At 38.3% G+C, this 17,159-nt stretch overlaps 1 protein-coding gene across 1 annotated transcript in view; it reads right to left on the minus strand.

Annotated features, from left to right (window-relative positions):
• The window catches only part of EHHADH (enoyl-CoA hydratase and 3-hydroxyacyl CoA dehydrogenase), a 34,670-nt gene extending 20,082 nt beyond the window's left edge, over positions 1-14,588 (minus strand). Inside the window, exons 1-5 of the mRNA XM_070753099.1 lie at positions 14,362-14,588; positions 11,197-11,300; positions 5,870-6,045; positions 3,629-3,740; positions 1,828-1,932 (exon numbers count right to left, since the gene is read on the minus strand). Of these exons, the coding sequence (XP_070609200.1) occupies positions 1,828-1,932; positions 3,629-3,740; positions 5,870-6,045; positions 11,197-11,300; positions 14,362-14,435 (571 nt within the window). The 5' untranslated portion in view covers positions 14,436-14,588. The remainder of the gene's footprint in view (positions 1-1,827; positions 1,933-3,628; positions 3,741-5,869; positions 6,046-11,196; positions 11,301-14,361) is intronic.
• Between the last annotated feature and the right edge of the window lie 2,571 nt (positions 14,589-17,159).

A 17,159-nucleotide genomic window follows, 5' to 3' on the forward strand; every position in this document is an offset into this window, starting at 1 on the left:
CCATTGACTTCACTTGTCAGAAGGTCACAAAAGCTGATCACATGACTTTGAGACACTGCAACCATCATAAATATGAAATGGTTGCCAAGGGATCAAATTTTTATCACGTGATTATGGGGTTGCTGCAGCAGTCGTATGAAAAAGGGACAATGTCATTTGGCAGGGCCCAGGGGAAAAGCCTTCTCTGTGGCGGCCCCGGCCCTCTGGAACCAACTCCCCCCGGAGATTAGAATTGCCCCGACCCTCCTTGCCTTTCGTAAGCTCCTTAAAACCCACCTCTGCCGTCAGGCATGGGGGAACTGAGATATTCCTTCCCCCTAGGCCTTTACAATTTATGCATGCTATGCTTGTTTGTAGGGATGTTTGGTTTTTACAATAAGGGTTTTTTAGTTGTTTTAGTATTGGATTTATATGATGTTTTTAATTACTGTTGTTAGCCGCCCCGAGTCTACGGAGAGGGGCGGCATACAAATCCAATCAGTCAATCAACAAATCAACAAACAAACAAACAAATAAATCACTTTTTTTAGTGCCACTGTAATTTCAAATTGTTACTTAAACAAATGGTTATAAGTTGAAAACTACCTCCTATAATTATAAATGAAGCTAATTTTTGACTGGTTTTACAATTCATAGCCACCTGCATATGAACCAACCATAATTTTACTATTTCTTAAGAATAAATATAGACATGAATGAGCTGAATTCCTAATGTTGCTCAGTTTATGCTATATCATATTGAGCAATTGTGCTGGGAGAAATTTCCATAACTGAACTGCATAAAGAACACAATGTTCTATTCCCATGTTGTCTTACTAGTCTTTACGCTTTTATAACACTGAACTTTAATTGTCTAAGTGCCAAGTAGGAATTATGCAAGCAGAAATTTCTGGAAACAGATTTACAAATTATGAATGTAGAAAACAAACACTTTTAAAGGGTAGTTTTATATTTTGTAGAACTAGTATTTGTGAATGGTCTTATAAAATGATTGCCTATTTACAAAGTGGATGTCATGACAGGTATAATGAATTATAAAACACCAATTTATGAAAAAGCCATCAGACATTGCCAACAAATGATAAGATAGCCGGATAACCAGATAGATGATAAATAGGTAGGTAAGTAGGTAAGTAGATACCATATTTTTCAGAGTATAAGACGCACCTTTTTCCCTCCCTAAAAGAGGCTGATAATTTGGGTGCATTTTATACTCTGAATGTAGCTTTTTTTCAGCCCTTACTAGCTGTTAACTATCCTCCCAGCTCTTACCTTGCAGGCTCTTTCATTGTTACTCTCTGCGAAGAATGTTTTCCAAGGCTTAAGTGTCTGCAAGGTTTCTTCCATTGCTCTACTTGCTCCGAATGTTTCTTTCCAGATGCTAATGATGTTCCCAGCTCTTACTGGCTTGCAATCTCTTTCACTGTTACTATCTCCAAATAAAGTTTTTTAATGTCCTATCTAGGGGATAAAATAATGGGCTTGCTAAAGATGCTAGCCAGATGAATAACTGGTAAGAGATACTTTTCCCCATTTTCCTCCCCAAAAACTAAGGTGCATCGTATACTCCGAAAATATGATAGACAGACAGACAGACAGACATGTAGGCAGGCAGAACAGATAGATAATAAATCTGATTTTCAATTATAATATATATGGCTATTTATTTAACTTTTCTGATGCTTGACCCCCCAACTCCAATTTTTAATTTTAAAACCTTGTGACAACCATAAGTAACATCAGCTAAATAATTCTTTCCACTGGTTTGTATTTTCTTTTGGGAATTTGTTGTATTACATTTTGTCCAGTACAACGGACAGTTCTTACCTGATATTCTTTGTGCTAACTTTATAGCTGCTTCAACTGGATTTTCTTCAACAATCCCATCTAATATCCCCAGTTTCAATGCTTTAGTAGCTGGCACATGTTTACCTAACAAAAAGAAATATTATTTTTTTCATTTAGGGTTTTCTTAAATTCCATCTGCTCCTTGGGAGTTTCAAGGTGTATTACAGTATTGGTAGACTAAGCATAGACCAGGGGTCTCCAAACTTGGCAACTTTAAGACATGTGTACGACAACTCCCAGAATTCTTCAGTCAGCCATTGGAAATTCTGGGATTTGAAGTCCACAATTCTTAAATTTGACAATTTCTGAAACCCCAGCACTAAACAAAATTGGTAAATCTTTGATTCCACAATCACATGTTAAAATAGCATGTTAAAATAAGGGAGAAGAAAATCCACTAACATCAGTAGCAAAAAGAGGTCAGCAAGGCAGTACTACCTACTACTAAACTGAAAGGCACAAGTGGCCCATATATTCTATAGGTACCTTCTGTAGCACAGCAGCCAGCTAGAGAACAAGGTTGTTTGTCAGCTCATTATTGGACTGTTGTGTTGAAACATTAGAATTGATAACTAACAAATCAGCATGGATCAGGTGAACAGAAAAATCAAACAGAATCCTATAAAACGGTAATTGGCCCTGGCATAGGTGCTCAGTTTTCAATGTCACTCAGGGATCAACTAAGTGGCTTTTTGATTGTTCATACATTTAACATCCCACTGAACTTCAGTCACAAAACTGGTGGCCTTGAATTTGGCACAAATAAGACAAATAAAAACAAATATAAACTGTTTAATATAAACTATTAAATAAATATTTAATTTTTAAAAATAAAATATTATTATCATCAATATAAGACCAAAGCAGTACCAAAATTTTTAAAAAATAATATCCAAGAAATTCACTGCTTCACCTTGCCTTTGTGAATGTTGACTACATAATAAGTCCATCAATGAAGCAGAATATAGCAATGCTGTAACAGAACATGCTAAAGCTAAAAACCTAATTTGGAATAACAGAACTCCCCAAAATACTGCATATTTTCCAGTCTTCCTTGTACGTTTGTGTGTAAAAGTAATACAGTGTTCCCTCGATTTTTGCGGGTTCGAACTTCGCAAAAAGTCTATACCACGGTTTTTCAAAAATATTAATTAAAAATACTTCGCGGTTTCTCCTCCTATATCACGGTTTTTCCTGCCTGATGGCATCATATGTCATTGACAAACTTTCGTTCACCTTTAATAAATATATATTTTTAATAAACTTTAATAAATAAACATGGTGAGTAATAATCTAAATGGTTGCTAAGGGAATGGGAAATTGCAATTTAGGGGTTTAAGGGAAGGCTTGTGATACTGTTCATAGCCAAAAGTGGTGTATTTACTTCCGCATCTCTACTTCGGGGAAATTCGACTTTCATGGGCGATCTCGGAACGCATCCCCCGCGAAAATCGAGGGAACACTGTATTCTTAAAAGTAAGCTGAATTTTTTCTATCAACACGCTCATTTTCAGCTGCACATCTTAACGAAAAGTCTAACTAAAATGCTGCTTAATTTATCAGATCTTTTCTAGCTGCTACCTAAAAAATTTTTAGTTAACATTTCAGATGATGAATCAAACAAACCCAGAAAGTGTAAAGCATGGTTTTTTTACTGTAGTCATGCTATCCTATATTTCTGGAGGGCATACTTGATATTACATAAATATGGCAACATATGCAAATACACAATATATTATTTGCAAGCACCACATGTGTATTCAGAGATGAAAGAATTTACCTGTGATGATCATATCAAGTGCATCTGGTACCCCAATCAATCGTGGAAGCCGTTGAGTCCCACCACCTCCAGGAAGCAAACCTATTATGACTTCTGGCAAACCAACTTGAGCCTGGAGTGACGATGAAATATTTGTAAATATTTACAATATATAGAACATATAGCATCTTCTCTGACTTTAAAATATGAAGTTTATATTTTTTCTATTTCTATAATAAGCCTATATGAGGATATATAGGCATAATGTTGGAAAAGATCAACTAATCTGGGGACAGATATATTTCAAAACTCTGGATTCTCTATTCCTTTTCTAAACTTAAAATTATATTTATGGTGGTGTATCATCACACAAACCATTGATTGCTGGATTGGTAACACAATTTATTATTATTTTATTAATTGGATTTCTATGCCGCCCCTCTCCGAAGACTCGGAGAGACAATCCTACTTCTCTCTGTAAAGAATCATTTTATTAAATTTTTACAAAGCATAAATATAAAAAAAATTAAGCTAACAATAGAAAGAAATGATAATAAAAAGAAAATATAGCCTCCTTAAGCGCCACCAAAAGGCTCCTCTGGCAGCCCAGAAAAGCCCGAGATGCCCGGGATTAAAGGGAGAATGGCAGGAAACTGGCCAGGCCTTCATGCCGCTCTCAAATTTCCTGGGAAATTTTTCCGGGCTTAGGTTCTTAAGTAGAAAATGGTTCTTAAGCAGAGGCAAAAAAATCTTGAACACCTGGTTCTTATCTAGAAAAGTTCTTAAGTAGAGACGTTCTTAAGTAGAGGTACCACTGGCTCTAGATCAGTGTTTCCCAACCTTTTTTGAGCCGCGGCACATTATTCACATTTACAAAATCCTGGGGAACATTGAGTGTGGGGGGGGGGGCTAAAAAAGTTTGGACAAAAAACCCTCTCTTCCTCCCTTTCACCCTATTTCTCTCTCCCTCCCTCTTTCTTTCCCCCCCCTCTCTCTCCCTCCCTCTTTCTTTCCCCCTCTCTCTCCATCCCTCTTTCTTCCTTCCTTCCTTCCTCTCTTTTTTGCTCTTTCTCTCTCCCTCCTTCCCTCCCTCTTTCTCTCTTTCTTGCTTTCTCTCTTTCTCTTGCATTCTCTCTCTCTCTTTTTTTTATTCTCTCTTTCTTTCTCTCTCCCTTGCTTTCTCTCTCTCTCCCTTGCTTTCTCTCTTTCTCTCTCTCTTGCTTTCCTTCCCTCTTTCTCTCTTGCTTTCTCTCTCTCTCTCTTTCTTTCTCTCTCTCTCTCTTTCTCTTTCTTGCTTTCTCTCTCATACACACTGCTTTCTCTCTCATACACACTTTCTCTCTGCTTTCTTTTTCTCTCCCTCTCTTTCTTTCTTTCCTGCTTTCTCACACACACACTCTCTCTCTCTCTCTTCCTTGCTTTCTCTCTCCCTCTTCATTTCTCTCTTGCTTTTACTTCTCTCTCTTTCTCTCTTGCTTTCTCTCCTCCTTTTTCTCTCTCTCTCTTTCTCTCTCGTGCACCACACCAGCAACAGAGAGAGAAAGAGAGAGAGAGCGGAGAGAGAGTGGAGGGCGGCTTGCTGGTCCGCGACCCCCTGGATCAGCAGCCCCGCATGGCCCCAGCACGGACTCCGCCGTTGCCTTCGCCTCCGCCTAAGAGGCAGCAGCCACATTCACCCCTTCGCCCTCCCAGGTGTCCATGGCGCTCAGCGCCCGGCCACGCGCTGCCTCCGCCTCTCGGTACCCCCGCCTGACTGCTACCTGCAGGAACGGGTGGTGGGGCGCCACGAAGGGCGGCGCTTGAAAGCCACCACGGCGCCGTTGTTGTCATCACGGCGCAAAGCCACACAGTCCCGGATCGCTTGCTTCTCCGGCCAGCAAGCCGGCTGCCTGGGAAAGCAGCGCGCATTTAAAACGCGCGTTTTTCAAATGCGCCGCTTTCCTAGGCAGCAGACTTTGCTGGCCGAGAAGGAGCGATTCAGGACTGTGTGGCTTTGCGCCACTTCAATAATTTCTGCGGGGGGGGGGTTCCTAATGGCTGTGCGGGCGCCCGCCCACACAGCTTAGAAGCAACAGTGGCCGGTGCCCTCCCACCGGGCCCCAAAAGCTCACGCCGTCACCGCTAGGGAAGCTCCAGCCAGGCCGGGCTCGCGGCACATCTGACCATGTCCCGCGGCACACTAGTGTGCCGCGGCACACTGGTTGGGAAACACTGCTCTAGATGATATATAGGTTGAAAAATGATACTTTAAACACATGTTACCTTCATGTTCGCAATCCTATAGTGACAGCCCAGTGCCAACTCCAGGCCTCCTCCGAAAGCTATGTCTTCAATAGCAGCCACAAATGGTTTTTCACTCTTCTCTATAAGAGCAACTACAGACTCCAAACTCGGTGTATCTTTTTGAAAACCAACAGAAAATCCTTTGATATCAGCACCTAAACAAATTGAGCAAAATTCTCAGAATCCATGATTTCTTCAAGTAACCACCTTATTATAGCCGTTTGCTAATTAGCATAGAACCATGATAGAAGGTTTACATACTTCAAATAGGAAAGGTAATTGTGATTTAATATAAATTCTGGTTAGTATTAGCTCTAATTATAAAAACCAATGGAATGCAAGCAGGAACATTTTTCAACATTCTTCATATTTCCCATAAATCTGCTATGAAAATTTAAGGAGAGAGTAAAGTGCTCAAGAAAAGAGTGGGGCTCATTGAGATAAAATTGCTCAAAATTGATGAAGACATGATAGCAGTATTCCAAAATCTCAGGGCACGCAAAGAAGAGGAAGTCAAGCTATTCTCCAAAGCACCCAAGGGCAAGACAAGAAATGATTAAGTACTATAAATTCTACAATGGGCCAAAGGTGCTCTTTCAAGCAGCAACTGGATTTTCTTGTTTCTATGTTATTTCTTTGAATTCAAAGAAAAACAAGAAAGTCCGATTGCCTCTTGAAAAAGCATATTTGGGACAACTATGACTGGATGACCAAGAATCTTCATAAATATTTAGATTCTACAATCTATGTGTATCTCTTGGTATAAAATTTCTTCTTGAAAAGTTTTGAGGATAGATAAAACCATTATAACATAATAGCTATCATGACGGTGTTACAGATTTCTCATCAACTTCTCTTCAACATCTTCATCAATGACTTGGACAAGGGGATAGATGACACCAAACTGGCAGGAATAGCCAACACTCCAGAAGATAGGCTCAAGGTACAGAAGAATCTTGACAGACTTGAACTATCTAACAAAATAAAATTCAATGGTGAAAAAAGTAAGGTTCTACATTTAGGCAAGAAAAACAAAATGCACAGGTACAGTATATGTGGTACCTTGCTCAACAGTAGTAACTGTGAGAGGGATCTTGGAGTCGTAGTGGACAAGCATTTAAATATGAGCCAGTACTCCTACCTTCAAAACGTCGCTACAGAGCACTGCACACCAAGACAACTAGACACAAGAACAGTTTTTTTCCGAATGCCATCACTCTACTAAACAAATAATTCCCTTAACACTGTCAGACTTTCTACTAAATCTGCACTTCTATTCTACTAGTTTTTCTCATCATTCCTTTCACCCATTTCCTCCCATGTTGACTGTATGACTGTAACTTGTTGCTTATATCCTAAGATTTTTATTAATATTGCTTCTTCATTGCTTATTTGACCGCTATGACAATCATTAAGTGTCGTACCACATGATTCTTGACAAATGTATATTTTATTTCATGTACGCTGAGAGCATATGCACCAAGACAAATTCCTTGTGTGTCCAATCACACTTGGCCAATAAAAATTCTATTCTATTCTATTCTATTCTATTCTATTCTATTCTATTCTACTGTGCAGCAGCTGCCAAAAAAAGCCAATGCAGTTCTAGGCTGCATTACCAGAGGGATAGAGTCAAGATCATGTGAAGTGTTAATACCACTTTATAATGCCTTGGTAAGACCACACTTGGAACACTGTATTCAGTTGTGGTCACCACAATGCAAAAAGGATGTTGAGACTCTAGAAAGAGTGCAGAGAAGAGCAACAAAGATGATTAGAGGACTGGAGATTAAAACATATGAAGAGCGGTTTCAGGAACTGGGTATGTCTAGTTTAATGAAAAGAAGGACTAGAGGAGACAAGATAGCAGTGTTCCAATATCTCAGGGGTTGCCACAAAGAAGAGGGAGTCAAACTATTCTCCAAAGCACCTGAGAGTAGAAAAAAAAAAGAAATGGGTGGAAATTAATCAAGGAGAGAAGCAGTGGTGGGCTACCAAAATGTTTACTACCACGCTGTGGGCGTGGCTTATGCATTTTGTTTCAACATTTTCAGTTCAAATTGGTGCTCTGGGGTGGAGCTCCATTTTCGTTACCCCACTGCATTCCTCCACCACCACCATCTGTGCAGTAGCCCACTCCTAATTATCTACTATATAAAGTGTATGTATACACACACATGCACAGCTCTTCTAAAATTATACACATCCAACCTCATTTACTGCGATAGCAAAAACATACCAAGATTCCAGACGGGAAAAAAAGAAAAAAAAGTCAACATTTTGCTACCGATACTGTGTACCTGACTAAAATTTTGCTACCAGTACTGTGTACCTGACTGTACCCGTAGGAGCCCATCACTAGAGAGAAGCAACTTAGAACTGAGGAGAAATTTCTTGACTGTTAGAACAATTAATCAGTGGAACAGCTTGCCTCCAGAAGTTGTGAATGCTGCAACACTGGAAGTTTTAAAGATAATGTGGGATAACCATTTGTCTGAAGTGGTGTAGGGTTTCCTGCCTAAGCAGGGGTTTGGACTAGAAGACCTCCAAAGTCCCTTCCAAGCCTTCTATTCCATTCCATTCCATTCCATTCATAGAGAAATCTATAAAAGAGGCAGGATAATACTAATGGTGTAAGTCTCGTTGCAGGATTTTTTAAAATTCTCTTGAATGATTTGTCCTCTTTATGCTCTATCTGGGTATCTCTCAAATCTAAGAGAAGCTTATGGGAAAATACCAGGCAGAAATAGCCCTAGAGGGAAGGGGAAAAGATTTTGTCATATTTCCACAATAAGTTAAATTCTTTACAAATCAAGTCAAGTCAAGTCAAAGATAAAAAAAATAACCCCAACACTGTACAATATATGTCATTTTTTACAGTGCAAAAAAGCAGGACTGTCAAAGTTCCAGCCTTCCAGGTAGCATTTTATTTATTTTTATTTATTACTTAGATTTGTATGCCGCCCCTCTCCGAAGACTCGGGGCGGCTCACAACACGTGGAAACAAATCATAAATAATCTGACAGATTTAAAATATTTAAAGATTTAAAAAAGACCCCATATACTAACAGACGTACACACAAGCATGCCATATATAAATTAAACATGCCCAGGGGGAGATGTTTCAGTTCCCCCATGCCTGATGGCAAAGGTAGGTTTTAAGGAGTTTACGGAAGGCAGGAAGAGTAGGGGCAGTTCTAATCTCCGGGGGGAGTTGGTTCCAGAGGGCCGGTGCCGCCACAGAGAAGGCTCTTCCCCTGGGGCCCGCCAACCGACACTGTTTAGTTGACGGGACCTGGAGAAGGCCCACTTTGTGGGACCTAATCGGTCGCTGGGATTCGTGCATCCAAACTAAATCAGAGTCCAAGTCAAAGTTCTCCTCAAAATTCCAATTTATTGCCAGAGCCATCCTGGCGCCTACACTGGAAAACCTGAATCTGGGTTTCCCACCCTGTTGAAAGTTCACATCCACAAACGTGTCACATTGCCCACTCAGATTGTGCCAGCGTGGCAAGTCCTTCCTCCGCTTCCGCTCAGGTGGGTGGGCATAGGATGGCCTTGAGACACTTGAAATAATGCTTTGTGGCTGCATCTGTCCCCTCATGAAAATCACCCCTCCCAAGTTCCCATAAACATCAGGCTTTTCTATGGATAATGTGGCAAGCTGTTAATTTATCACCAACTCTGCAGCGGCTTGAAGGGGCTTGAGAATGAATGTGGGAAGGCTGAGAATGGAAGTGAAAGTTGACTTAAAATGAGAAAATAAAGGGTGAGCTTCTTGTAGACAGCAACTCAGCCAAGGTATGGAGAAATCAGAGCAGGATTTTGCGTAATTGAAACAGATGTCTTAAATTACTCATTGTAAATTCTGATAATTTCCAAATAATACCTTAGGGAAATCTACAGTACATAATTCTTGCTTTGGGGATCTTGTCCAATTAATCAACATTTTTACCTAATAAATATGAATGTAACTACTGAACAAGGAAAATCCAAGATAACTATATATATATAAGGTTGCAAAATAATGTTTAACGAGATTTTTTTCTTTAAAAAGATAAGAGAGATATAAATTCTACAATAATAAATTAAGAAGTCATAGACTCTGATCCTTTACACTATGGTAGAGGTGCAGATATGGGGCCATTGAATGAAGGAATTATGGATGGATGGAATGAACCACACTTTCCAAATCTTTTTTCTAAAGGGAAACAGATTGAAATATTTAATACTATATTATTATTATTATTTATTGGATTTGTATGCCGCCCCTCTCCGCAGACTCTCCGCAGACCCGTGGTTATATATCTATAACCACGGAGGATACTATTGTAAATGTAAATGTAAAGCAGAGAAGAAAATGGAAATGTCTAAATATATGAATTAAAAATTCAACTAAGTACTGCAGAATGATGACATTGTGATCCATTGGAGGACGACATATTTTATAAATCATGACCTTATTGGTTGGGTATTTACTGTTAGCTTGTTTGGCAGTTCCATGAATGGAGAGTTTTTTATTTCTGGACTGTTAGTTACATGTTAATCTTGATGCTAATCTATGTTCATATGAATGTTGCTTGCTGGTAGAAAAGTATTCTGGTCTTTTTGTTCGAAAATAAGAATGAACACTAAGAAGATGGAGGCTATGTAAATCAGCCTATTTCATACTATGAGAATGAGCATCACACTAGTCCACATTGGAGCCAATGGGCAAGCCATGGTTTTGGAGGGAGAATATTTCAGATGCTTTTGAGGATAGGATATCATGAAGCAAAAACAGCACCAGGACAAAGAAAAATGTTGAGCAATATAAAGTTGATTATAATAGAATTTCAACAAATGCAATTATTGGAACTAGGATTTTTAAGCTATAGACAATAACATATTTGGAAACAAAATATGATACAGAATTTCTTGGAATCTTTCAAAATCCTTCTTCAATAGTTTTTGAAGAAATATATGATGCTAGAGTAAATGTAATAGAAACACTGGCTCCTGCCCTCCTAAGTTATGTTAGTTATATTACTAAAACTTTAGTAATACTTTGCAGCATTGTGTAATTTGCAGAATCCATAGTTGTTTTGGATGATTTACAGACAGGATCAGTTACAAAATTTGCAGACATGATAAATTGTAAAATTTTGTTTGGTGACTTGTCAGGCCTACTGGGTGTCAAATAGAATTAAGATTCCAATCTAATTTTATTTGAATTCCGTAGCATTGTTTGTATTGTCTCTAATGTGTATGACTGAATATTGCTCAGAAATTATAACACAAAACTGAATTGAATCAAAAGTTCTTACCTGCACTGAATTTCCCATTTGCCCCACAAATCACAACAGCTTTCACACTGGGGTCAATATTTGCATGATTTACGTCTTCTTTTAAAGCTCGTAATGTCACATCACTAAAATAAATCAGTCATTTACAGTGTAAGAAAAAAGATACATCTGCCTGAGTGTCAATATAAAAGAAAGAATTCAAAATCTTGATGATTAACTTCAGCAACAATAATCTGCTTGCAAAGTTAATCAATGTTCATAAAACAAATTCATTCAGAAGTAATACCATAGTTTGACATCTCTTTAAAATGACTTAATATGTATAGGTTAAAACAAATCTGGACAACTAGACTGCAACAAAGGAATAAAGCAAACAATAATTTCTTGCTGCCATTTATCGGTCATCCAGATTTTTGAAATGTAGATCTAATAAGTATAGTTTAAATGTTGGGCTGATCATCTGATCATCATAATATTATTATTATTATTATTTATTGGATTTGTATGCCGCCCCTCTCCGTAGACTTGGGGCGGCTAACAACAGTGGCAAAAACAACATGCGACAATCCAATACTAAAACAGCTAAAAACCCTTATTTTAAAACCAATCATACATACAAACATACCACACATAAATTGTAGAAGCCTAGGGGGAAAGAATATCTCAGTTTCCCCATGCCTGACGACAGAGGTGGGTTTTAAGAAGCTTACAAAAGGCAAGAAGGGTGGGGGCTATTTTAATCTCTGGGGGGAGTTGGTTCCAGAGGGTCGAGGCCGCCACAGAGAAGGCTCTTCCCCTGGGTCCCGCCAAACGACATTGTTTAGTTGACGGGACCCGGAGAAGGCCCATTCTGTGGGACCTAATTGGTCACTGGGATTCGTGCGGCAGAAGGCGGTCCCGGAGATAATATGGTAATAAGACATTTATTCTCAATTGTTAGAATTCTAGTAATATCTATGTCAACTCCTATTTACTTCACTTATCAAGGTCAAGAGCTACTACAGTGTATCATTTGATATACTGTATATTGCAACATCAAAATTTAACAATTTTTATTTATCACTCCCTGTCCTTGTTTAGGCCTATCCCTGCATTCTAATAAGGTCATTCCACTGTGTGGCTTAGACCTCTCTTTGCCTTTAGCTAAAAATTGTGTTTTTAAAATAGTCCATAAATCTGACATACAGTTATAACATGAAGATGGAGAAGATTAAAATTGCCACTAGGTGTAGCTATAATGCTAGCAAGAATTTATCATATACCAGTGAAAATAGTACAGTATTTCATAATGGGATTATTGCTCCGAGTCAGTTGAACAGAATCCAAAGTCTAAAAACACCAAGGTTTAAATATTAACCAGAACTCTTTCCATAATAGATCCCCTGCAAAACCATTTTGTGTCAACATTAATGTCTATTCTAAAAACGGAATTTATATAAATTACCTCATTTTTAAATATAATTATTTTCCACATATTACTTTAGCAAGAAAAATTGAAAGTACAGCACAGGCAATATTTTTCTTTCTAAATTTTATATTTAATTTATACCAATGAACTGGTTACATTATTTTTGCTAGTTAAGAAGTAGAACATCAACTGTAGATAAATTCATTGGAACTGGGCAAAATAGAAATTCATTTTTGGGATCTATTGGATCAGATTCCAGATTTAAAACCGAGCAATGTACAGAATTTTCTTAAAATAAAAATATACAGTATAATATAATCAGATATGTCCCCCAAAGATGTTATTATGTAAAAATGTATGGATGAACTATTACTTTAAAAGTTTATTTGTGGTTTAAATTATTTGGTCTACATTTTTTGGCGATGGGCTAAATTCATTGGGGCTCATTCTTCTGAGGTTGTGCATAAGGTGCTGAATCTGTAATCTTTTATGTGGTAGTATCAAAGTAACTGCTTATCCATATATTCCATAAAATTTTGGGAAGTGACTGAGCACTGAATAATAACAGCACTAATTCCTAATCCTAATAGCATTTTAAGAAACAATTTTCAGAAACAAATGAAATAAAACAAAAGGCAGTTGAATAGGTACAGAATTAAAAAAACTTTTAGGTATAGACTGTTGGAGATCAGCACTGTTTTTAACATAGTCACAGATAAAATCCATGGAATAACTGCTGTCCTAGTCTAGTTAGAGCAGTGTTTCCCAACCTTGGCAACTTGAAAATATTTGGACTTCAACTCCCAGAATTCCCCAGCCAGGGAATGCTGGCTGGGGAATTCTGGGAGTTGAAGTCCAAATATCTTCAAGTGGCAAAGGTTGGGAAACACTGAGTTAGAGTTTAGTTTTTAATGATTAGCTGATTAATAATTAATTTATTTGAAATAAAGTATTTTTTTTATTTGTATCTAAATTGGCTCACATTGGCTGAATTCTTTAATTGGGTTGAAGAATCTTAAGTAGGTGGGCCATAATATATACTATTTTCAATGTTGTTGATGCACTATTTAAACTCACTGTGCAACAGTATTGCCCAACTCTGACTTAATTAAACATCAGGAAGTGTTTGTGATGGCTGTATAGGCTGTGAAGCATTGATGCTTTCTTCCATGGTCTTATTTTGGCTTTTGTTTTTGTAAACTTGTAGATTCTTCAGGGAAAAACACAGACTTGATTTAAGAATTTACTGACAGGTGGTATGTTTACAGCTCAGTACACTTTTCCTCCACAAATCCAGTGTGCAGCACACCTGTATTTGGATGTTAGTCAAAAAAACACAATTATCTGGGCTATAGGTTAGAATTAGATTATTAAAAAAAAAACATTTCTGCACTTGGCCAAGTAAATTACACTGCTGTGTCAAACACCAGGAACCAAGCTTGACTGGAAGAAACTTAACACAAAGATAATACACAAGCACTAAAGATGGTTCCCATGCATTTTTCACGGAATAAATTAACCGAATCCAAATATGCAAGAGTACTAGTTACCTGGACAATATCCCTTTGCACACTGCTAGCAAATTCAATGGCACATAGCACTATGGGTTCACTGCGGGGAAACCCCTAAAAATCCACCCCATAGTTATCCCATTATTAAGACCCATAAAATTAATCCAAAAGTGTGCGCAGGCTTTCACTTTCTGCAGAACTCGCTTCCGACTCAACAGACACGGGACTACTAAAATGGTAACTTTTCCAGTCTTTCCCCATTCTTACCTGATTGTATTGAGCGGAGGGTTACACATTCGAATGATTGCCACTTCGGCAGCTCCCCAAAAGTATTCAGCCATAATCTTCGTCAGATCGTTGCAGAACAGCAAGAACTAAAAACGCGGCAAACTTATTCGGGCAAATAAGGAGGCGATCCAGGGAAAGCAAAAGACCCCCGCAAATCCAGCTGGCGATGGGCGTTGCTACCTTAGAGCCGCGCGCGCATTAAGAGGGAGGTTCCAAACTGGAGCAGGAAATCCTGACCGAAGGCAAGCGCACGCTTGAGAGCTGTCCAAATTCTCTGGAGTCGACTTAACGCGGACATTATTTTAATTTAAATTAAGGCGATCGGCTTGGTTTTTACACCGGGGCCGCTTTCTAGCAAAGAGATCTATGGAAAGAACAGTAACGGGGGCTGAAGAATTAAAAGATCGCTTGTCTGTTCCATGGAAGTCAATGCAAGATAAATATTAATAAGAAGTGGAGTGGGATAGAAATGGGGTGATAATATCATATGGATATTTCTTTTGTAAATGCCTTCGTATGCCTAAAAAAAAATTAAAAATATTTTTTTCTAGGAATTTTTTTTTGGGGGGGGGGTTGATTTTCGATAATGGTGAAAACCTTAAAGATATGATTTAGTGCTATTTCAAGACTGAACGATTCCAATGCAATATCTAAATAGACGGACAATGGAAATGAAATTGTAATATTGATATTTTATTGTTTTATTATATCTGATATGTTTATTTTTTTCATCTTTTTAAAAAAATATATTTTGAAGTACAGATAAATCATTTAAGAGGAAGAAATAGCCAGACATGTTATGGGATACAGCCTTCACATGTATGACTGTTTGGACTGAAATACTGTATATTGTTTTCATTGGAGAACAATCATTCCAATGATTAATTGCAGTTCACAACTAACTTTTTCAGACACAGTTTATCAAATATGGTGCAGAATTTATTAGAAGTGCAAATCCAGTACTGTACTTGTAAAGGATCCCTAGATTAAATCCCGAAGATCCCATACCGCATTTCTGACATTAATACCCTCATAAATGTCCAGAGATACTTTACCAGAAGAGCTCTTCACTCCTCTACCCGTAACAGAACACCCTACGAAACTAGACTTACAATCCTGGGTCTAGAAAACCTAGAACAAAGACGCCTCAAACATGATCTAAGTATTGCCCACAAGATCATATGCTGCAACGTCCTGCCTGTCAAAGACTACTTCAGCTTCAACCACAACACAAGAGCCCACAACAGATACAAGCTTAATATTAACCGCTCCAAACTTCACTGTAAAAAATACAACTTTAGTAATCGAGTTGTCAAAGCGTGGAATTCACTACCAGACTCTGTAGTATCATCCCCTAACCCCCAACACTTTACCCTTAGACTATCCATGATTGACCTCTCCAAGTTCCTAAGAGGTCAGTAAGGGGGGTACATAAGTGCACCAGAGTGCCTACTGTCCCCTGTCCTATTGTCTCTCCTATATCTTCTCTTCTATACCTATATCTTTTCCTGCTATTCTCTCAAAGTTATATTTTACTCCTTTATTTTCTCCTCTATTCCCCCTTTAATACATTCTACCTGATTATATCCTCTATAACCCCCATTGTGTATTATTGTGTATTGTACAAAACAAATAAAAATAAATCCTATTCCATAATAGAAACAGAGATGAGCACCGCCCCCTACTGTTGGCAATGACTAGCGGAGTAAAATCCTCAGTGACTCTTTTACCTTTTTGGTTCCCTAATAACAGCTATAACAGCTATATAGTGTAGGTAGTGTTGTGTAGCTGAATACAGTATCCTATTGAGTTCATTAGGTTTATTTGCAACTGGAACACACAAAAGAAGTGCATACTTTTTAAAAATCACCCAGTTGACTAGAATTGAACAACTGATCAAAGTGAAGAAGTCACATAAGGGAATGTCAGCAACTGTTGCTGAGGCCCACTCCAACTTTTTTATCACGTAGAGGCCCAAAATGCACCAAAATAAGCAATTTGGCTCCTAAGTGACACTGTAAAACCTATGAATGGAAAGGGGAAGCCACACATAGGTAAATGCTTAATATTTTTCTCAATATGAAAATTAACAATGAGAAATCAAAACACCTCTGACTCAGCACTTCCCTTTTCTGCCTTTAAGGATTTTCATTTTCAAATTCATCAATAGAAAATATCAACTCAGGCAACAGGGTACAGTACTATAATGGCAGCCACCTTTTGACTTGGAGGACAAGAGAGCATCTTTTGCAGTCCCAAAGGTGCTTTTTTAAAGGAGGCAACTAGATTTTGTTTTTTCTTTCACTTCTCATCCAAGAAGCTTCTTCAGTTTTGGGGAATGGAAGGATTTCTATTCCTTGCAGACAACTGGTAATTTATTATTAAAATAAAATTACCAGCTGTCTGCAAGTAATATAAATTATTCCATTCCCCGTTATCTCTCAGAACTGAAGAAGCTTCTTGGATGAGAAGCAAAACGTCTTCAAAGAAAAAACGAGAAAGTCCAGTTGCCTCCTGAAAAAAGCACCTTTGGGACAATCCTGACCTGGATGACTGAGAATCTCTACAGATCTTTTGTACCGGTTCGTGAGACTAGGAGGAGGGTGATGTATGCGAATGTGTCACCAGGGTTACAGTGAAGAGACTGTCGGGCTTGGCATTGCGTTCACAGCGATTCAACGCAAATATTTCAAGCCTCGCTCCTCAATCCTCCCCCCCCTCCGCAAAGGATCACAACACTCCCGTAACCTTAGCTACGGGGTAAGGGCATAGCCGGA

This window comes from Erythrolamprus reginae, chromosome 5 (assembly GCF_031021105.1).
Source record: "Erythrolamprus reginae isolate rEryReg1 chromosome 5, rEryReg1.hap1, whole genome shotgun sequence".
Classification (NCBI taxonomy): domain Eukaryota; kingdom Metazoa; phylum Chordata; class Lepidosauria; order Squamata; family Dipsadidae; genus Erythrolamprus; species Erythrolamprus reginae.